Source organism: Lampris incognitus, chromosome 12 (genome assembly GCF_029633865.1).
Source record: "Lampris incognitus isolate fLamInc1 chromosome 12, fLamInc1.hap2, whole genome shotgun sequence".
Classification (NCBI taxonomy): domain Eukaryota; kingdom Metazoa; phylum Chordata; class Actinopteri; order Lampriformes; family Lampridae; genus Lampris; species Lampris incognitus.
In genome coordinates, this window is record NC_079222.1 from 16,712,426 (window position 1) to 16,735,953 (window position 23,528).

Genomic DNA, 23,528 nt, shown 5'->3' on the forward strand with positions numbered 1-23,528 from the left:
GAAAAATCCTGGCTGTATTGCCCTAAAATGCAGAATCATTGAACTTGTATTCACCCACTGGCAATGTTTATAATTCATACCATGTTGTTCAGTACCATGTTGTTTTATACTCTGTGGCTGTGAATCTCCACAGCGATTGTGTACAATGTCCAAGTCATGACTGGCGATATTAGGGGCGCTGGAACAGACTCCAAGATCCACATCGTGATGCATGGCTCCAAGGGCTTGAAAAATAGTGGTAAAATATTCCTGGAAGGAGGTGCGTTTGAGCGCGGGCTCATTGACATCTTCAACGTGGAAATCTGTGAACTGATCAGCCCTCTCAGCAGGGTCACCATTGGACACGACAATGGAGCTGTGGGTGCTGGATGGTACTGTGAAAAGGTACTTAGCCATCAGTTATAGGTCAGGGTATGTTGTTGAAAGTATTGCTGTTTGAATTAAGCACACATTTCCTCAACCAGGTGACAGTGTACTGCCCATTCACGGGCATTGAGCAGACATTTCCCTGCAGGAGTTGGTTGGATGAGGACTACGGGGATGGACTGGTTGAGAGGGAGCTGTACGAGATGGTCTCGCTCAGGCAGAAGAAGCAGAAAAGTGGGTGGTTAAGTCATCCTACCTTTAACAGCTCTTTTCAAAACCAGTGACAGTTAATCACATAAATGTACTAGCAAATGATTAAAGCTGCACCCAAACTGCAAGTTATTTATAACTGTATGTGAATCAGAGCAAGATGTATTCAGGTTAGGCATCTGGGTAGCGTAGCAGTCTATTCCGTTGCCTGCCAACACGGGGATCGCCGGTTCGAATCCCCGTCTTACCTCCGGCTTGGTCGGGCGCCCCTATAGACATAATTGGCTGTGTCTGCGGGTGGGAAGCTGGATGTGGTTTTGTGTCCTGGTCGCTGCACTAGCACCTCCTCTGGTCGGTCGGGGTGCCTGTTCGGAGGGGAGGGGGAACTGGGGAGAATAGCGTGATCCTCCCGTGTGCTACGTCCCCCTGGCGAAACTTCTGACTGTCAGGTGAAAAGAAGCGTCTGGCGACTCCACATGTATTAGAGGAGGCATGTTGTGGTCTGCAGCCCTCCCTGGATCGGCAGAAGGGGTGGAGCAGCGACTGGGATGGGTCAGAAGAGGGGGGTAATTGGCCAGATACAATTGAGGAGAGAAAGGGGGAAAAATCCATCCATCTATCCATTATCCAAACTGCTTATCCTGCTCTCAGGGTCGCGGGGATGCTGCAGCCTATCCCAGCAGTCATTGGGCAGCAGGCAGGGAGACACCCTGGACAGGCTGCCAGGCCATCACAGGGCAAAATAAGTTAATAAAAAAAAACAAAAAACGATGTACGCAGGTTAAGAGAAGATTAAAAAAAAGTACAAACTTTAACTTGTTTAAATGGAAACGGATGATCCGCTGTGGCGACCCCTAACGGGAGCAGCCGAAAGTAGTAGTAGACAAACTTTAACTTGTTGATTTTGAGTTGATTTATAATAATTTGATAATTCTGAAGATACGTAACATAAAACCTACTGGAACAGAGGCTTATCTAGAAAAAAAACAACAACAACAACTCAGAAATCATACTCAGGATTCACAGGCTAGTTAACAAAGCACAAAATGACTCAAAATCAAACCACTTTTCCTTCACCGCAGAGTACCCGTGGTCTCTGTGGATCTGGACATCAGAAGTAAAAGGCTCAGGAACAGATGCCCAGGTGTTTCTGCAGATATATGGGGAGAAGGGCAAGTCTGATGAGATGAGACTGGAGAACAAGTCAGACAGTTTTGAACAGGGTCAGCTGGACAAATTCACGGTAAGCCATAGAGCTGAATATGAAATTGATAAGCTGAGTGAAAGACCTCAACAGGATCATCACTACGGTGCTTCTCCTCATTTAAATATTCCACTGATAAAAGCTACCCTGAATAACACCTAAACACGTTTTAACGCCTACCAATGATATAAAAACTCCTCGTATATTTTGATGAATCTGTTAGGCAAGTGTTTTTTTTATCTGTCGTCATTTTATAATTCTTGGATTCACTATAGATCGAAATGCCAGACATCGGAAAACTGCGGAAACTGCGCATCTGGCATGAAAAGAGAAATCCTTTCTCTGGCTGGCATTTAGCCAAGGTGAGATCCAGTGCTCTGTTATCCATCAATGTAAGCCTTTAATTCTGTTGTTCACACTGTTTATCTCTCTGACCACACAAATGCTCTCAATTAGAGTCTAATAGAGTGTCTGATCACAGAATTATAAAACAGTATATGGTGCCACCATTCAGTGGTGGGAAATGGTTGCACAGTCAATGTCAAGTCTCAATGGCTCTTTACAGGGAAACCCAGCATCCATCTCCTCAAACATTTAACATGACTCTGAATTTAGTCCTCACAGTAATCCTGAGTGTAGGTATTTAAGGAATCAGGAACACTTTATTTGTCATTGAAATGTAATTTCCCCCAGCCCACAGCAGTGCAACACAAAGACAAAAACATAGCCAAAAATTACAAGAACACATATATCCAAACTGCAAAGAAAAAATCACTGTCCAAGAGAACGAATGCAGGATGACTGTCAGAACTTCCGGTCTGCATGGGCTAGCAGTTAGCTTAGCCTGCCCCGCTTCCACGTCCTGTTAGAACGCCTGCTATTTCCTGCTTAGGTGCAGCTCTGGGCAGGGCCCTGATCCCTGGGTCCACCGGATGCAGCAGACCAGGCTCCCTCAGTCGATCCAACGCCAGCTCTCCCAGCCAGACACCTTCGACCCACCTCCCCGCACTCCACACGACGACACTAAAAACACAGTTAATGCTAGGCGAGGCCGCCGCCAGACTGCCCTTGGTGTTATCAGAACTGCCGGTCTTGCATGGGCTAGCATTTAGCTTAGCTTGCCCCGCTTCCATGTTCTGTCAGACCACCCTCAGTGTTTCCTCTTTGGGCTCAGCTCCGGGCAGGGTCGTGGTCCCTGGGCCCACAGGATGTGGCAGACCAAGCTCTCTCAGCCAATCCAGTTCCCACTCTCCCAGCCATCGTCATTTGAGCCAGATATGTAGTGAAAAATGTCTATATCATTTGGTTAATACTATCATCCAAAACATTATCACTTTATATCAGTGATATGTCTTCTTCATTGCGTCGTAAACCTGAAATATTCTGCTTATGTTGGACCATTGTGGCCCAAAGGAAATGGAGGATAGTGATTCATATAATGGTGAATGATGCCTGATGGGTACAGTCTTTTTCAGGTTACTCTTTTGAAGACGCTGACAAAGGAGAAGTATTCCTTCCACTGTGGCCGGTGGCTGGACATCAACGAAGATGACAATGAGATCATCAGAGAGCTGCCAGCTACTGGAGCGCTGATCCCTGAGCCACTTCCCCGTAAGACACACACTTGCCCTGGCATTAAAGTCCACACACACATGCATACATGCATACACACAATTGCACGAGCTGTTTGCACTGTGGATCCACTACAAACCTGGCTCTAAGTCAGACAACTGGCTTGCAAATCACAGAGAACCACACCTGAGAGTCATGACCATTAGCTACCATGACATAACCATAATCCTGACTCGTGTAACGTTTACTGGAAAGCAGTGTTTAGGTCACGAATGAGTCAAAGGGGTGTCTTCATTTATTATATAATGCTTGGGGATTTTCTCTGCTTCTACTCATATTAGTGATAAAATACCGTGTAACCATCTGTACTGGTAATGTCAGCGGTAGTGGCACAGACGCCAGCGTCTTCCTTACCATTTTCGGTGACCTGGGAGACACAGGAGAGCGACTCATGTTCATGAGCCAAACCAACGTCAACAAGTTTGAAAAAGGCAATGTGAGTACTTGAGTAATAAGAGAAACAATGGAATGATGGTGATGCTGGTCAATCTTGTTTTGTTGGGAATGTATCTTGTGTTTTGTATTTGCCTCTAACATAGCCCTTCTTTCTGTCTCCTCAGCACGACGAGTTCCTCATTGAGTCTGTGACATTGGGTCAAGTGCGCAGGGTTCGTGTAGGTCATGATGGGTCGGGCGGAGGCTGTGGTTGGTTCGTAGACAAGGTGATGGTCAGGGAAGAGGGACAGCCAGAGACTTTGGCCATTGAGTTTCCCTGTAACAGGCAAGGCAATATGACATTAGGCATATATTAAACAAAAATATTCATAACCTCACATATTGTGTTACTGACCTAAAAATGACTGTGAAAAATAACCTCGTAGGTAATCAGATATAATAGATGCCACGTAGACAAGTAATTTGTAGTATTTATTTGATTACACAATATACAGCTCAGGTGAACAAATCACAAATTTCCACAAGTACTGTCCAGGTAGCGTGGAGATCTATTCTGTTGCCTACCAACATGGGGATTGCCAGTTCAAAGCCCCGTGTTGCCTCCGGCTTGGTCGGGCGTCCCCACTGGCCGTGTCTGTGGGTGGGAAGCCGGATGTGGGTATGTGTCCTGGTCGCTGCACTAGCGCCTCCTCTGGTCGGTCGGGGCGCCTGTTCAGGAGGGAGGGGGAATTGGGGGGAATAGCTTGATCCTCCCACGTGCTATGTCCCCCTGGCGAAATTCCTCACTGTCATGTGAAAGAAGCGGCCGGCGACTCCACATGGATTGGAGGAACCATGTGGTAGTCTGCAGCCCTCCTCGGATCGGCAGAGGGGGTTGGAGCAGCGACCGGGATGGCTCAGATGAGTGGGGTAATTGGCCGGATACAATTGGGAAGAAAAAGGGGGGGGAAATCCCCCCCCCCCAAAAAAAAACAAAACTCCCCAAGTACTAAAGATTTTTTATTTGTTCATATATTATGCTTGATACTGCAAAAAAAGGCAAATATAAGCACTTCCTGCTCTTTTTTTGTAGCCTATATCACCAGAACACCAACTAATCCAACAGAATATCACCACACCCATTGTTTACAGTTTCCCAGTGGCCAAGTGTCTGTTCTTCAATGGCCTGTGGTTAAGTAGTTAGGCAACCGATGGACCAGCGTCTCATTACAAATAGGGACTAAACACACAACAGTCAGCCAGCCCTTTCTCCTTTGGTAACTCGAGCTAAACCCCGCAAGGCCGAGGTGCCTTGTTACGTCTGGCAGGAAGCTCCAGTCTGTAATCCTACCATTTAAAAGGGTTCAAGTTTCTATTAGGTGGTTTTAATTTTGAATATGAAATAACATTTAAGTTACTTTTGTTGACTACTCAAAAGAGCATTATATTGTTTCATAGTTTCATATAGCTTTTGTTTATTAGGTGTGCTAAATGATAGGGAGGTTGGTCTCATGGTACCCAAGTAACTAGCTGTGGAAAAGGAGTTTCCGCTGATTCCACTGATAGATTAGGGAAATATAACATAAAATTGATTGATTTAGTCGTATAGGCTCCAGCGTCCCCGCGACCCTGAGAGCAGGATAAGCGGTTTGGATAATGGATGGATGGATGGTTGATTTAACTGACATTCTGTACATATTTCCTGTGTGTCTTTACTCAGGTGGCTGGATCGCAACGAGGATGATGGCCAGATTACGCGTGAGTTAGTCCCAGCTGGAGTTGGCCTGCGCCTCTTTAGTGAGTGCACAGTGGAAGGATGTGGAGTATACATGTTGAATATCACAGGTTATATGGTACATTTACATTAAAGGAGGCCAACCTATGTTTTTAATACCTTTATCACATATAACACTCATGTGATCCCACGCAGATGTCAGCTACCATATTGCAGTGAAGACAGGAAGCATCAATGGAGCCAGCTCTAACTCCAAAGTGTTCGTCAAGCTATATGGGGAGAAGGGAGATACCAACAAAATACTGCTGATGGTCTCAGACAATGACCTGAGAAACTACTTCGAGACAGGAAGCACTGACATCTTTACCGTTGAAACGTTTGACATTGGACAAGTATGTTTTTTTTTGCTTTTATACAATATGTGGCTCAGAAGAATGGATATGAATGAATTTTATATTCTCATAGCGGATTAAGCGCAACTCACAACTTGGATGTAAAAAAAAAAAACTTCATTTCAGGGGCGTCCGGGTGGCGTGGTGGTCTATTCCGTTGCCTACCAACACGGGGATCGCCGGTTCGAATCCCGGTATTACGTCCGGCTTGGCCGGACATCCCTACAGACACAATTGGCCGTGTCTGCGGGTGGGAAGCCGGATGTGGGATGTGTGTCCTGGTCGCTGCACTAGTGCCTCCTCTGGTTGGTAGGGGCGCCTGTTCAGGGGGGACTGGGAGGGAAAAGTGTGATCCTCCCACGCGCTACGTCTCTTTGGCGAAACTCCTGACTGTCAGGTGAAAAGAAGCGGCTGGCGACTCCACATGTATCATCGGAGGAGACGTGGTAGTCTGCAGCCCTCCCCGGATAAGAGAGGGAGTGGAGTAGCGACCGGGACGGGTCAGAAGAGTGGGGTAACTGGCCAGATACAATTGGGAAGAAAAAGGGGGAAATATTTTCCAAAAAAAAAAAAAATATACAATAGATCTAGGATAGTATAGGTAGGTCCTACTGCTATGTTTACAGCCACTTGTATTGTTAATAGGAGTGTTTGCTGAACATTATTATCTCGATGGAATTACAGAATGACTGAGAGTAACCTGTTGCCATATAGACTAAGAACTTGAAGATTGCACTTGGGCTGAGAGCTTCATTAAAATTAGCCAGATAAAAACGAGTGATGTCTCTTGCATTCTTTATCAGACTAATTGTAACAGTATACATTATATATACGTATACTTAGCACAAAAAGTAAGGAAATTTATGTTTGGTAGATTATTTCTTTGTTGTAACAATGCTTCTTGGCAATAAATCTTATACCGTTGGAAAGTCTGTTTATTTCCCTTTTAAATGGTGCCACATTTGTAAGGAACATGCATTTGTGGGATGAGCAGCAGAGCTGAGAATGTGGGTTGTGCTCATGAAAAATTTGCCAAATCTTCTCTGCCAATGCCAAGCAGCTTATTTTGCTGTTGCTATTGACTCTTGTTTTGAGCTTCTGGTACCCCAGGTGCTGACAATCTGGTGCCTGATATAAGATTTATTGCCAAGAAGCATTGTTAGAACAGAAATAATCTACCAAACACAAATTTCTTTACTTTTTGTGCTAAATTATATATAACGAGAGAGAAATTTGCACTTCATCCCTTGTGGATTTCACACATTTTTAAGTAACACCTCCAGCCCTGGTTGTTTGAGCACCAACTTATGCCTACTCTGTTTCATATTTCCACCATTTTCAGTGCAATCATATTTCTCTTTAATGGCTTGTACACCCATTTCTCAGCGATTCCCTACTTTATTTTATTTCGTCCCACAATTTTTGTAGATCAACCATCTCCTGATTGGCCACACCAACGAGGGTCTGAGTGCCGGTTGGTACCTGGATAATGTTCAGATCTCTGTACCTGTTCATGGGAAGCAGTATATGTTTCCAAGCCACCGCTGGCTCTGCAAAGACGAAGCTGATGGGAAAGTGGAGGTGGAAATCTACCCCAGCGAGATATTGGAAATTGAACAATGTAAACAACCACACAGTTATAATTCAAGTACAGAGAGCTTTCTCAAGTACAAGAATGCTGTCAAACACATTAGTCGTGCAAACTAAATTGTGTCGCAAAGAAACCCCATGCATCATTGTCTCGATGATGAACTCTTATCCCAGTGACAAGTTATTGTATTATATTGTTTGCACTACATGACCTTTTGACTCTGAATATAAATGATGTAGTGCGATGCCCCCCTCTTACAGTGATTAACTATGAAGTAACAGTGATCACTGGAAACGTGCTTGGTGGTGGCACCGATGCCAATGTCTTCTGTCAGATCTTTGGAGACGAGGGAAAAACCGAGGTTATTGTTCTCAAGAGTCGCTCCAACGATTTCGAGCGTGGGACCACTGAGATCTTCAAGGTGCATTTTATCTTTGTCAATGTATTTTGTTGGTCCATGCAGATTGTTATTATTCAAACTGAAAAAAGATGTGGCTTTTTTACAATTTTATCTGAAGTCCCAAGTCAGAGTCGGGGGTCATGATTATGTTCTGTGAGAGAAAAAACTGTGTTCTGTTCCTAACTTAGATTGAAGCCCTGGATGTTGGTAAGATCTACAAGATACGTATTGGCCATGATGGAAAAGGCATTGGTGATGGCTGGCTTCTGGAGTCTGTGGAAATAAGGCGGCTGACCATGGCCATGGTACAAGTTGAGGTTAAGAAGGAGGACACCAAGAAAGACAAGAAGAAGGACAAGAAAAAGAAGAAGAAGGAAGAAAAAGAGGTGGAGATCATTGAGGAGCTGCAAGAGGTCGTGGAGACTTTAATCTTCCCCTGTCAGCGCTGGCTAGCCAGGGACGAGGAGGATGGAGAGATTGTGGTTGAGCTGCTACCTGAGGGCAATGAAGACCTGGAGGGTGAGGAGAGCCTCGGGACACCTACATTTTGCTGTTCTGTTGATAGTTGTTAACAAATGATTGTTGTAAGTAGATCAATTGAAATTATCTTTTTAGAAATGTAAGATGTTAGTGATGCAATCACTATATGGGCGATATAAAAACTCAATAATGATCGAGACTGTCTGTGGTTTCCTCCTAGTGAACTCATATGAGGTTCATGTTTTCACTGGGACAATGTGGGGGGCGGGCACCGATGCCAATGTTTTCATCAACATCTATGGGGAGATTGGCGACACAGGGGAGCGATGGCTGCGGAAGTCCAACAACCTTAATAAATTCGAAAAGGGCCAGGTAAGCCTTCATATTGTCTGCGTGGGTTTGCCAATAAGATTCTCATGGACCTCTGACTTTGGACATTTAACACTGGCTGTCCCATTTCTTCCATGTTTGTTCCCCTTGGCTTAGGAAGACATTTTCAACATCCCAGCTGTGGAGCTTGGGGTACTAAAGAAGCTAAGGATTCGACATGACAATGGCCAGGCCAACGCCGCCTGGTTTTTGGACAGGGTGGAGATTGTTGACAACAAAGATGACGCGACGTAAGTAAGACGATGTTTTTAGAGAGGGCCCAGTCACTCACCAATGGTAGTAGCTCAATTTTAGACTGTGTTACATCTTCACAATGACATGATTCATTCAATCAATTAATCATGCAATCAATCTATACATAAAATGTTTGAATAGCTCCACCTTGTGGTGTGAAATGGAAAACGAGTATTCTGCTGAAGTGAGCATGGCCACTTTCCTCAGAGGTTCAGGATTTTTTTGTTGTTGTTGGTATTTTTATACCTTTTTATTAGATAGTGACAGTGGAAGCAGGCAGGAAAGGGGGGGAGAGAGAGGGGTAAGACATGCAACAAAGGTCGCCAGCTTAATGTGAACTGGTGGCGGTTGCGACCATGTGGTATGTGCTCCAACCATTAGGCCACAGGTGCCCCAGAGACTCAGGATGAGTCTAAAGATAGATGACCAGTTTCTGTCACTACTGTTTTGTTACAGAGATTGCAGAGATATTCCACAATATAATTTTAACCACCCCCCCTTTTTTTTCACCCCAATTGCATTTGACCAATTACGCCACTCTTCCGCTCCAGCCCGGTCGCTGCTCCATCCCAGTCGCTGCTCCACCCCCTCTGCCGATCCGGGGAGGGCTGCAGACATGTCTCCTCCGATACGTGTGGAGTTGCCAGCTGCTACTTTTCACCTGCCAGTGGGGAGTTTCACCAGGGGAACATAGCCCGTGGGAGGATCATGCTATTCCCCCCTGTTCCCCCTCCCCCCGTACAGGCGCCCCGATTAACCAGGGGAGGTGCAAGTGCAGCAGCCAGGACACATATCCGCACACGGCTTCCCACTCGCAGACATAGCCAATTGTGTCTGTAGGGACGCCCGGCCAAGCCAGAGGTAACACGGGGATTCAAACCAGTCATCCCCGTGTTGGTAGGCAGTGGAATAGACTGCTACGCTACCCGGACTCCCAATTTCCACAATATCAATTTGAGACAAGAGAGTGCAGATTTCGCTTTGTGTCAGTAAAACCAATAATAATATGTCAATGTTATTTTAGGTACTACTTCCCTTGTAAACGGTGGTTGGCCATTGATGAAGATGATTCACAGATTGCCAGGGAGTTGGTGCCTGTAGATGAGGCGTTCATGAAGAAGGGTGATGACAATGAAGACAATTCTGAGGTCACACTAAGTCTAGAACAGAAAGGTGAGAGGGGCACCTTGTGTACTGTATTTTACTTTGTCACAGTGTCTTCCACGTTATATTATTCCACTCATTTATTTTAATGAATAAAAGTAATTCCAAATGCCACTGTTTAATTGCTGAATTTCAGCCTAAATCGTTTAATTCTTTTTTTGTTCTTGTGGCAGCCATGTCCACAACATACACAATGAAGGTAAAAACTGGTGACATGAAGTACGCCGGGACGGATGCCAATGTGTTCACTATTCTCTATGGCACCAAGGATGACACAGGTCAAACACACACATTCACATTACATCTCTATCTATGTGTGCTTCCCCCCCCCCCCAGATAATTTCATGTGTTTTCCTTGTGTTTGAATTACATGTGCACGTCTACAGGCATAATAAACATGAAGGCTTCAAGGACTCACAAGAATAAGTTTGAGCGTGGCAAGACAGATGAGTTCACTGTGGAGGCTGTGGATATCGGACCACTAAAGAAGTTACGTATTGGACACGACAATTATGGTAAATTCTAACAGACTCAGTGTCTGGAAGAGTTAATGGTAGCCTAACGGCTCACAGTTCATCTAACCACACACACGCACACGCACACGCATGCACGCACACACACACACACACACACACACACACACTCGCACACACACACACACACACACACACACACACACACACACACACACACACACACACACACACACACACACAGTGGTGTTTCTGGCCATTGTCCATTATGGTACCCTGGGCGAGATTTCCAACCCCACTAAAACAGCGCCACCCTCAGGGGAAATAACACTTTTTAATTTTACTATTATAAACACGAAATAAATAAAAGTGCAACAGCAGGTGTGCAAAAAAGGTGAAAAAAAATTAGACTCAACATATTGTGTGACGTTATAAAATAAACAATTAAAAAATGAAAAAAAAACTAAAATTAAAAAAAGTATTAATGTGCAGTCAAATATTTAACGTGTGCTGTGCATCTTTCTCATCATGTCACTCATAACAAATAAATATAAGTCTTAATGTGTGTGGTATTAATTTTATTTTTATAATACTTAAAATTACTTATAGATTGAATTGCCTCCAATTTTGAGGGATGGGGGGGTTGCCCAATCGGTGCCCCCCTCCTCCCCCTGCAGGTGGTGCCCTGCCTATGTTGCCTGTGCCTTGAAATGACCCTGCACACACACACACACACACACACACACACACACACTTGCACCCAGATGGTTATAAAGTTTGTGTAAATATTACAGGAGGATCGGCAGGGTGGTTCCTTGACTGGGTGGAGATTGATGCTCCATCTCTTGGCCAAAAACTACACTTCCCCTGTGGCCGTTGGCTGGATAGAGGAGAGGAGGATGGGGCGATTGTCAGGGACCTGTTCCCTAATCCCCTTCAAACAGAACTTTACACACCATGTAAGACAGACACACAATGGTTACCAAAAAATACACAAATGTTAATGCATGATTCCAATCGCAAAGTATGTTGAGTGAATGAAATCATTTTGGTTGATTAATGTTTCGTATGTATGCACTTACACATTGTCGATTCACTTTTTGTGATTTTATAATCAAAGGTGTATTTTGTGTTTGAATGTTGCAGTTGTGCCTTACGAGATTAAAACGTTTACGAGTGACCTTTTTGGGGCGGGTACGGATGCAGACGTCGTCATTGCTCTGTATGGGATAGATGCAGTTTGTACCGAAGAGAAGTCTCTGTGTCTCAACAAGAGGGAGAGGAGGATGTACTTTGAAAGAGGAGCTGAGGACATGTTTATAGTTGAGGTACAAAAAGTAGAAGAAAAAGAAAAAAAAGAAAAGCAATTTAATTTACTAGAAAAGGTTACATTTGGGAATCCGGGTGGCGTGGCGGTCTATTCCGTTGCCTACCAACATGGAGATCACCGGTTCGAATCCCTATGTTACTTCCGGCTTGGTCGGGCATCCCTACAGACACAATTGGCCGTGTCTGCAGGTGGGAAGCTGGATGTGGGGGTGTGTTTTCTTGGTAGCTGCACTAGCACCTCCTCTGATCGGTCAGGGCACCTGTTCGGGGGGGAGACTGGAGGAAATAGCGGGATCCTCCCACATGCTACATCCCCCTGGTGAAACGCCTCACTGTCAGGGGTAGAAGCGGCTGGCGACTCCACATGTGTCGGAGGAGGCATGTGGTAGTCTGCAGCCCTCCCCGGATCAGCAGAGGGGGTGGAGCAGTGACTGAGACAACTCGGAAGAGTGGGGTAATTGGACGAATACAATTGGGGAGATAAAAGGGGGAAACCCCCCCCCCCCAAAAGAAAAAGAAAAAGCAGAGTACATTTTCTTTATGGTTTCACTCCATTACTAAACCTTGGCTTCGATCTGTCTGCCTGACTGACTCACTGACTGACTGACTGACTGCTGGTATAATAATGGATCCCTCATATCTTGGCCTTATACCTATAATATAGCTAATACAGAGGTAGACTACATATATTGCAATAACAGCACAATGATAATCATTGGTTTTTGTCCAGTTAGAGGATGTGGGGGACGTGATTGAGAAGATTCGCATTGGCCATGACAACCAAGGGATCAACCCAGGCTGGCACCTGGACAGAGTTGAAATCAGGCGTCTTCTCAGGAAGGGAAAGGTAGCGTTTAGTTAATACACTTTACAGTACAAACATCAAGTCACTTAGAAAAAGTCAATAAAGGTTGAATAGGTTAAAGAAATAGTACATATAATATTCACATCAGTATATTTGTTACACACTTACAAAAGATCCCATATGTTCACGTTACATAAGGAACTGGGTTGGAAGACTAAAATGAGGGTTAGGTTAACGTCAGGTGCCAACATTTTGGTCAGATTCTGGGTCTAGATTTAATTGTTTGATCACACACATGCACCTGTGTGCACACACACAGACACACAAGTACACACATATAAAGACACTGATTGTTGGTTTGTTCTCTCTCCAGGGTTCGGAGACCATCATATTTGCATGTGAGCGCTGGCTAGCCACGTCAGAGGACGATGGAGAAACGGTGAGAGAGCTGGTGCCCTGTGAAATCATCACTGAAAAGCTGATGCGAGACGGCAGTCTGAAGGTTACCACGATTGAGGTGGAGGATGCACTGGAGAGTATGTCCATGTACACATACTTGCTTAAGCATACAAAACATGCAACTGCATGCGCACGCACATACACACACACACGCACACACACACACACACACACACACACACACACACACACACACACACACACACACACATACAGTATTTAGTAACATGTAAGGATACTGATACAGGATGTGCTACAGGATGACACAGGATGTGATGTGACAGCCCTTGTGCCATGCTCCAGATGGAGTAATACACCTTTCAGCATAAACAAATTTACTCTGTCAATTTTATGTCATACTCAGAAAGCTTTTATCAAAGCCCGTTATCGGCTCCCGTTGGTGCCCCTGAAAGAAATTTGACTGCATATTCAGGCTCTGTTCACGAAATCAAAAATTTGCTAGGAAGCAGTAAAGTACACTTGGCTACAGACCTTAATAGTGTCACATCGACAGGCCACATTCTAGCTTTCTGTCTCCTCTGCTGCTAACTCAGAATAGCTCCACAACAAAATATAAAATAAGTTACCTAGCTGACCATAGTACATGTCAGGCCTTAGACTACCACAGACCTGACATGCTTCCAGCTGACTGCCTACATCTACTGGGTCCTGCCAATCCCTGACCCCCTTTTAGTTGTGCCAGGATATGCCTGCCCAAGACTACTTCAGTCTTAAGGAGGTAGTAACCCTTTAATTCTATGTTATGACCTGAAAACATGTTGGTTTTTCCCTAGGTAGTAAAATGACTGCCCTGCTAATAAATTCAACATGCAACTATATCACAGCACAGATGTTAAGAGGGAGACAAAGTATGGTAAAACGCTCATTTTGATCAACCACCTGATTTCCCAGTATTATATGGGGTCATCGAAGACACTGATACCCCATTATTTTTAGCTGACATGTGGTGTCCGATGCATTAGACCAATAAAATATGAAGTGAACAGCAAGGCGACATGCCAGCATTAGCAAACTAAACAATTCCTGGGTATACTGGGCTGAGGTGTTATGCTACAGCACTGCCACCTTCAGTCTAACACACACCACCATCACTGTCCTCTTCATCTACACCCCTTTTTCCAAAATGTGAGTAGATGGAGACAGGCTAAAAACAAATGTTTGCTTGCTCTTGAATCTCCTCCTCCTTCTTTTTCTTCTTCTTCTTCATACATACTTCAACATACTTCCTATTGGTTCTGTATTCCATATTTGCATGTTCTCCCCGTGTCTGCTTGGGTTTCCTCCGGGTGCTCCGGTTTCCTCCTACCATTGAAAACATGCATGTTTGGGTTAATACTCCTGCCTGTGCTCCTCATCAAGGCAATGGAAAGAAAGAAGAAGAAGAAGAAAGCCACTTTATTTTGTCATTGTAGGTTACAATGAAATTAGATCTCTGCATTTAACCCATCCTATTGTACAGGAGCAGTAGGCAGCTTCAGCGCCCAGGGACCAACTCCAGTTCTTCTTTCCATTGCCTTGCTCAGGGGCACAGACAGGAGTATCAATCCTAACATGCATGTCTTTGATGGTGGGAGGAAACCGGAGCACCCAGAGGAAACCCACACAGACGCGGGAAGAACATGCAAACTCCACACAGGAAGGACCTGGGACGGCCTGGGGTTCGAACCCAGGACCTTCTTGTAGTGAAGCAACAGTGCTAACCACTGAGCCACCGTGCTGCCTACTGTTGGTCCCTGTGCTGCTCCTATACAATAGGATGGGTTAAATGCAAAGAACAAATTCAATGTAAGAATACAATTCATTGTAAGAATACAATGTCAAATAAAGTGGCTTTTATTCATCCGTTCATATGTGATATCATATCCATATGCATATCCATACAGTGCTGACTGCGCCCGTTGACTTGCTCCTCTGTAGTTACAATTCCCTCCTGCTGAGACAGTCCCATACAAAAATCAGTTGTAGTAAAACCATAGAAATTACTATGTAATTTGTTGTATCTATTTGTCTGTATTTGTCATATAGCTATACAAATACTATTGTATTTCTATAGTGTGGCAAGTATTCCTATAGTATGACTATGCAAATGTCCTTGTATTTTAATGTGGCAAGAAGTATTATATTAATTTTTCAATGGTTTTCCAAAGTTTTTTTTATATATATGGGGTAGGTGCTACGTTCCTCACTGATGTAACTTGAGACTCCGTCAAAGTCATTTCCAACTTTTGACCTCTAGCCATTTCTCTGCATATAAGCTGACCAGCATTTCCAGCTCCTCTACTCTTACATAGGAAGCTCATCAGTATTCAACCCAAGATCCACATTAGCCAAGGCAACCAGCCAGATTGTGGGTACCTACACCACATCTTTAACTTGCTCCCTGGCTCCTCTTTATCTGTTGACCTCCCCCCTGAAACTGCTGCTTGTCATTTTAAATGAAGTTAAAGTTTTATTAACAGCCGAAAAGGTTAGCATGTGCAAGCACTTTACCTTAGTGTAGAGCACTGCATCATACCAGTTTAATGTTAAGACTTTGGCAGAACTCTGGTTCTTCAGTTGCGATGTAACATGTTTCCTTGCTAGCTTCCCGTTGTCAGTTGAAATACTTGTTGATGTCGATAAAAAAACTAAACTCAAACACAGACGCTGCTGTCAAAGAAGGTTGAATCAGTTCATCTGGACACAACGTTTATTGGCAGGTACGTTTCATCACTTAATTAAAAAAGCGGATGTTTTTTTGGCCAGTGTGGAAGGGGTTATGTGACCTCCTCAGCCTAAACTGCCTGCAGGTGTCCCCACCCCTTATAAACAGTACAGCTGCATAACGACCGAAACCAACGACCAGTTTCATATGCAAATATGGGTGTGACCATTAACTAGCGTTTCATATGTGTGACGACTCCTCCACTCCACTGAATGCGCCTGTGGTTTTGTGTTCTTCGTTGTCTTGCGGGATCTTGGCCAGGGGTGGAGGCTGGTCATTTTGCTCATGAGCCACACCTGGGCCCGGTGTGGTTTGCTGTGAAGCAAGGCTTATCTACAGAGCACGGATCACTCTCTCCTTCTTCCATCGCGGTGGCGGCTGTTTTGTTTTTTGCAGACATTCACACACAAATCCATACATACTCACACCACTGATTACTGATTACCACGTTTATTTAGTTGTTCTTTATAATTTTTATAAATAAATGTGCTTGGGCAAAATTGCACACTCGTCCGGTCTCCCATCTTTGTCGCAGCCTACGAGCTGGGCTGTGACATATGAAACTGGTCGTTGGTTGCGGTCGTTATGCAGCAGTATTGTACTGAATTGTTTATAAGGGGTGGGGATACCTGAAGAGGTCACTTAGATGAGTGATGAAATGTATCTGTCAATCAATCTTGTATCCAGATGAACAGATTCAACCTTCTTTGATTCTCTTACTTGGATTACTGAGCATGCATCAAGACACACACGCTGCTGCTTTTGCATCCCTGTTTTGTTTTGTGCTATCTTTTATCTGCCTTCCTGAGCATCAGTTTTAAAACTAGAGACAATTTTCGCTTCCAGCCTTCAAGCTCCTTAAACAATGGCAACCATTACAGTTGCCTCAGAATGCTGACTACATTAAAATGGTAAAAACAAAACACAACAAAAAACAATAATAGAAATTGCTCCCCTGATGGCACAAGTGGCTAGAAAACAGCTCCTTGCTGTTTTTCATCTCATACTAATGCACTGTATTAATCATGTCTGTGATCATCATCCTCACCACAGTCCACACGTACACGGTGTCGGTAATGACAGGAGACGTGTATGGTGCTGGCACCGATGCCAATGTCTTCCTCACCATCTATGGCGATCTGGGAGACACGGGAGAGAGGAAACTGAGCAAGTCAGAGACCAACAGCAACAAGTTCGAACGTGGAGCTGTAAGAAAGCGCACACATCTGAAGCTATTGCCAAAATAGAGACTGAATTTATTCCTTTTGTGTTTAATCATGATGATGTGTTAGATGTCTACATATCTACACAGAGTAGGTGAAAGCATCCATCTGGCACTTTGAACTTGAGATGTTTATAGGCCCCGTCAGAATATTGTAGAACTAAGAAAAAGTAATACCGGGGTGTCCGGGTGGTGTGGCGGTCTATTCCGTTGCCTACCAACATGGGGATCGCCGGTTTGAATCCCCTTGTTGCCTCCGGCTTGATCGGGCGTCCCTACAGACACAACTGGCCGTGTCTGCAGGTGGGAAGCCGGATGTGGGTATGTGCCCTGGTCACTGCACCAGCGGCGGCACTAGCAGAAGTGGGAGGAATAGCGTGATCCTCCCACATGTTATGTCCTCCTGGTGAAACTCCTCACTGTCAGGTGAAAAGAAGCGGCTGGCTACTCCACATGTATCGGAGGAGGCATGTGGTAGTCTGCAGCCCTCCCCTGATCGGCAGAGAAGGGCAATTGGCCGGATACAATTGGGGAGGAAAAGGGGGGGGCAATACCTGTTTAAACTATATGCAATTTTATTGTCTTTTTTATGTTTTTGGTATAGCCTTTACTCTGTCTTTACTCCCTCATTCCAGGTGGACAAGTTCACTATTGAGGCAGTTGATATGGGCCTAGTATTTAAGATAAAAATTCGCCATGACAACAGTATGGTCAGTCCTGATTGGTACTTGGAGCAGGTGGAAGTGGTTGATGAGGACACAGAGGAGGTCTTCCTGTTTCTGTGTGAACGCTGGCTCTCCAAGAAGAGGGAGGATTGTCGTTTTTGCCGAGTCTTCTATGTCAAGGTAGGACAGACGGTATCAGCAGTTGCATATGTGTGAACGTGGTGACAGTGATAGTAGTAGCAGCAGCAGCAGCAGTAGTAGTAGTAGTAGTAGTAGATCTGCAGCAGGTCTTTAATGTCCCCGATGGACAATTTTTGTGCAGCAGAGACAAAAAAACAACATACAGTGGTTGAACAATACAACGCTGCATAATAACGAACAGAGAGTAGAAATAATATAAAATTAGATCATACAAATACAAATGCCAGTAGTACTATAACAGTAAGTGTGACTCTAAATCACTGGAGGTAGGTTCTCTCTGCCCACAATTAACAGCTTCAGTGGCTCTAGATAGATGTGGACTTTTGGGGTACTTCAACTTTCCTTTAAAGGAATATTCAATGACATGTCAAACGCAAAAACACGAGTATATCACGGATCCAGTTATGTAAAATCACTGAACTTAAAAAAAAAGATTAAAGTTTTCTTTTGTCAGTAACAAGTACCAGCCAAATAATTCACTGGAATAGGTATGATTTATACCATGCAGTGTAGACACTCAACCTATTGTCTCATCTTCATCAGCCTCTTTTCCGGGGTCGGGGCCAACCTATTGTATTGGTGTATAAATTTCTTTTGTATACACACACACACACACACACACACACACGCACACACACTTGTGTGTATGTATATATATATATATACATACATGTGATTGACTGATATTGTATGTGTTTGTCACTGATGCTAAATTTTTTTTTTGTGTGTCTGTGTGTGTCTGCTATGTTCACCCAGGGTTATGAGGGGGTGAGAGAAGGTCTAAACGATAAAAAGAAGAACCCAGCTCTGACACTGACGAGTGTCGACAGTAACATGAACCAAAAAAGCAAGAAGAAAAAGAAAGAAATCACTGAGGAGCTCCCGAGTAAGAAAACACAAAAAATTACTAATGAAAGGGCGTCCGGGTGGCGTGGCGGTCTATTCCGTTTTCTACCAACATGGGGATCGCCGGTTCGAATCCCCGTGTTACCTCCGGCTTGGTTGGGCATCCCTACAGACACAATTGTCCGTGTCTGTGGGTGGGAAGCTGGATCTGGGTATGTGTCCTGGTCACTGCACTAGTGCCTCCTCCGGTCGGTCGGGGCACCCGTTCTGGGGGGAGTGGGGGGGAATAGCGTGATCCTCCCACGTGCTATTCCCCCCCTGGTGAAACTCCTCACCGTCAGGTGAAAAGAAGCGGCGTGTGCCTCCACATGTATTGGATGAAGCATGTGGAGGCACACGCTTCATCCGATTCATGCCCGGTAGTCTGCAGCCCTCCCTGGATCTGCAGAGGGGGAGCAGCAGCGAACGGGACAGCTTGGAAAATAGGGTAATTGGCCAAATACAACTGGGAGAAAAACCCCCCAAAAAACACCAATGAAGAATCATAAGTATTTTACGTTGGACACAAATTCAGTCACTCCATTAACACAAGATTTTTCACAATCAAGAATTCGTCAATTACTGTGATCTGTTTCCTTCCTGTCAGTAATTCCATACCACATCATCATCTCTACTGGACTGGAGCGTGACGCTAGCACCACCAGCCGGGCCTATGTGATTATCATTGGGGCCAGCCACTCCCAGACAGAGAGGCTGTGGCTGGACCTGCCTGATGGGAGGAAGTGCTTTGAGGCCGGCTCTCTGGAGAGCTTTGAGGTCCACGGTTCCGATGTTGGGAAGATCAGAAAGGTGAAGGTGAGAAAATGACGCTTACAAAGTTTCAAGGGGAACTGTGCATTGTCTCACACACACACACACACACACACACACACACACACACACACACACACACAACATGAATAACAAATGCAAATACAGCGCTAAGTAATTGTTTCTCCTCCTCGCAGCTGGGCCATGACGGGGCCACTCCTGAAAGCTGCTGGCTGGTTGATGAGCTATCTGTTTCTGTGCCAACTAAAGGGGTCAAATATATTTTCTCTTGCAAGTGCTGGCTGGCCAAAGATCGGGAAGATGGTCTGACCGCCAGAATATTTAATGTGTTTGATGCGGAGAGTGTTTCCATCCCCCAGAAGGTCTGTATATGATATAATAATAATAATAATAATAATAATAATAGCAACAATAGTAATAATAACATATAAAAAGTCAGTGCCATACAGCATAGAATATGACCACTATCTGACATTTTGCAATCACAGACTGTAAGTACAACAAAACCTCTTAACAGTGCAGAAATGTAACTATCATTAATGAGCACAGAGTAAATCCAAGATGAAATACTTGACGGTACAGAATATCAGAATCAGAAATACTTTATTGAGGGAAATTGGGTAACCATGGTAACATATAACCATGATGTTACAGCTGTGGTGTAGTATGAATATGTAGATCCGTGAATGTGTTCGGTTTATACTTCTGCATCTTTTTCGCACCCATAGACACGAAAAAGAGAATACTCCCCCACAAGTCACTCATCTCTGTACCTGTTATTTCTGGGAGATAACATACCGTCCGGGGCGTATGGAAATGGTTTTACTAAGTCAAATGAGTAAGATGTCTCATCTCTTGACGTCAGATCATCTATGAGGTGACAGTGGTGACAGGTGATGTGCAGAATGCGGGATCAGATACACAGATATACATGTCAGTGTTTGGGTCCAAGGGCAGCATGGAGGAGATGCTGCTGCAGAAGAACGAGGACAGGTAGGTGTTCATGGATGTAATACATTAAAAGGTTCAGGTGAGGTATCAACCTCAAGAATTAAACAACATTTCTTTTCCTATCTTTATACACTTTGAGATTCAGTAATATCTGTTATACATTTTGTGCCACTTGTTAACTTGACATTTTTTCCCAAGCTTTGGCCCCATCCGCTTACATCATATACCCTTCTTGACAAGGCTGTTTTGAAATAGAGCAAGGAAGAGCTTCAGGAGCCCTTTCATCGTGCTTTAAAATGTGAGTTGTGTGTCTGTATGCATTGTCGTTGCCAGGTTTGAGCGAGGACAGGAGGACACTTTCAGCTTAGAGATCGATGACATTGCCCCGCTGATGAAGATGAGACTCCGTATTGATGGCTCTGGCAGCCGACCCGACTGGTTTCTTGACAAGGTCAGCTTGATGAGCGTGTCAGTGACTAGCACGCTCGATACTAGACAGAACTAAGCTCAAGTCATATTGAACTGTGAACCTCAAGGTCTCTATCTACTGTGTCAAAAACGACCATCTTATTAAAACAAAGATGCATTGGCATCCGTGTAGCATGGCCATCTATTCTGTTGCCTACCAACATGGGGATTGCCAGTTTGAATCCCCGTGTTACCTCCGGCTTGGTCGGGCATCCTTACAGACAGAATTGGCCGTGTCTGCGAGTGGGAAGCCGGATGTGGGTATGTGTCCTGGTCGCTGCACTTGCGCCTCCTCTGGTCGGGAATAGCGTGATCCTCCCACGTGCTATGTCCCCCTGGTGAAGCTCCTCACTGTCAGGTGAAAAGAAGCGGCTGGCGACTCCACATGTATCGGAGGAGGTATGTGGTAGTCTGAAGCCCTCCCCGGATCAGCAGAGGAGGTGGAGCAGCAACCGGGACAGCTCGGAGGAGTGGGGTAGTTGGCCAGATGCAATTGGGGAGAAAAAGGGGGAAAAATTTAAAAACAAAAAAACAATGCATTAAAAGAAACCTCTCTCCAACTTTCAGATTATTAAAGCCAAGCCAAAGATATTTAAAATGAATATCTGTCAATTTTTAGTAATGCAGTAGTTTACTGACTTGACAGACTAGACAAATGGACATGATCAGCAGATGTTTATTCTCTGAACATAGCAGAAAAACTTCCAGATTTACAAGTATTTCATAAAGAAATAACTAGCCAGGCCCTATTCTCTGATTTGCCAATCACCCCACTCTTCCGAGTCATCCCGGTCACTGCTCCACCCCCCTCTGTTGATCCGGGGAGGGCTGCAGACTACCACATGCCTCCTCCTGTGGAGTTGCCAGCTGCTTCTTTTCACCTTACAGTGAGGAGTTTCGCCAGGGGGATGTAGCACATGGGAGGATCACGCTATCCCCCCCCCCCCCCGGTTCCCCCTCCCCCCCGAACAGGTGCCCCGACCGACCAGAGGAGGCGCTAGTGCAGCAACCAGGACACATACCCACATCCAGCTTCCCACCCGCAGACACAGCCAATTGTGTCTGTAGGGACGCCCAACCAAGCTGAAGGTAACACGGGGATTCAAACCGGGATCCCCGTGTTGTAAGGCAACGGAATAGACGGCTATGCTACCCAGACACCCCTATCCAAGACTTTTTGATTATGAAATGACAACAGTGTATCTAATCCATAGATATGGAACAAATGACTTTAAAACACAATCGCCTGTGCACAGCAGTGGCAGTCATATACGTATTATGGCCGTGTGTGTTCATGTGGATCATTCAATCTATTATATCACACAGACATGCTTACACATAGAGTCACACATTTAACCCTGCCTCCAGGAGAGCAGCCAGTGCATGATTCATTCATAAACCCACCAACTTGACCTACCGCCCACACACACACACACACACGCACACGCACACACACACACACACACACACACACACACACACACACACACAAGCATGCATAAAGACATACAAACAGCAAGCGTCACAGTAGGGACCAGCTATCCTGGAGTGAGCCTTTCAGCATGTGAGCATAGTGACTCACTATAGTTGCCACAGATTTGATGCTGGTATCATGGATTGCGATGAGTCTGACACACACACAAACACACTCAGATGCAGGCTCCATATACTGTCCAGCTGAATACAATGCAGCATCGCTATCTCTTGGCTAATACAGTGCGGTGTAACACCACCTGTTTGTTATAACACATCTTGTGTGATATAGTATTTTATTTATGGTACAGATAAAATTTGATATTTCAGTATTGATATATTATACACTCATTTCAGGAATCAGGAGAACTGCCATTTCTTGTACTTGCGTACATGAAATAAAACAAAATATCGCTTCCCCCCAGCCCACAGCAGTGCAACACAAAGACAAAACACACATCCAAAAACTACAATACAAAAAAAAAAAACTGTCCAAGAGAACAAACACCAGCCGGGATGACTGTCAGAACTGCCGGTCTGCATGGACTAGCAGTTAGCTTCGCCTGCCCCGCTTCCGCATCCTGTCAGACCGCCCTTGGTGTTTCTTCTTCGGGTGCGGCTCTGGGCAGGGCCATGGTCCTTGGGCACACAGGATGCAGCAGACCAGGCTCTCTCAGCCGATCCAGTGCCAGGTTTCCCATCTCCCATGTCCCATTTGACATATATGCATTTTGCATATTGTTGTGTTTTGGTTCAGATACAATGAAATGATTATAGATTAATTTGGTATTTTGTGGTTTACAAAGCACAAAATACCAAATTAAGTGAGTTCGAATGACACTTCCTGTGTGTGTTGCAGTGCTTTTCCTGCTGATCCTTTGAGGACAGCATGATATTTCAGCCAACC

General features: G+C 44.8%; 1 protein-coding gene across 1 annotated transcript in view; it reads left to right on the forward strand.

Moving 5' to 3' along the window:
- The window catches only part of loxhd1a (lipoxygenase homology PLAT domains 1a), a 64,461-nt gene that overhangs the window by 30,762 nt on the left and 10,171 nt on the right, over positions 1–23,528 (forward strand). The window contains exons 8-34 of the mRNA XM_056290409.1: positions 134–384; positions 465–600; positions 1,659–1,819; positions 2,056–2,142; positions 3,256–3,391; positions 3,694–3,848; positions 3,973–4,133; positions 5,508–5,584; positions 5,718–5,914; positions 7,343–7,535; positions 7,766–7,926; positions 8,094–8,424; positions 8,606–8,757; positions 8,872–9,005; positions 10,034–10,182; positions 10,347–10,451; positions 10,560–10,688; positions 11,441–11,605; positions 11,793–11,974; positions 12,706–12,822; positions 13,154–13,316; positions 17,018–17,172; positions 17,822–18,031; positions 18,809–18,938; positions 19,545–19,753; positions 20,595–20,722; positions 21,014–21,131. Of these exons, the coding sequence (XP_056146384.1) occupies positions 134–384; positions 465–600; positions 1,659–1,819; positions 2,056–2,142; positions 3,256–3,391; positions 3,694–3,848; positions 3,973–4,133; positions 5,508–5,584; positions 5,718–5,914; positions 7,343–7,535; positions 7,766–7,926; positions 8,094–8,424; positions 8,606–8,757; positions 8,872–9,005; positions 10,034–10,182; positions 10,347–10,451; positions 10,560–10,688; positions 11,441–11,605; positions 11,793–11,974; positions 12,706–12,822; positions 13,154–13,316; positions 17,018–17,172; positions 17,822–18,031; positions 18,809–18,938; positions 19,545–19,753; positions 20,595–20,722; positions 21,014–21,131 (4,292 nt within the window). The remainder of the gene's footprint in view (positions 1–133; positions 385–464; positions 601–1,658; positions 1,820–2,055; positions 2,143–3,255; positions 3,392–3,693; positions 3,849–3,972; positions 4,134–5,507; positions 5,585–5,717; positions 5,915–7,342; positions 7,536–7,765; positions 7,927–8,093; positions 8,425–8,605; positions 8,758–8,871; positions 9,006–10,033; positions 10,183–10,346; positions 10,452–10,559; positions 10,689–11,440; positions 11,606–11,792; positions 11,975–12,705; positions 12,823–13,153; positions 13,317–17,017; positions 17,173–17,821; positions 18,032–18,808; positions 18,939–19,544; positions 19,754–20,594; positions 20,723–21,013; positions 21,132–23,528) is intronic.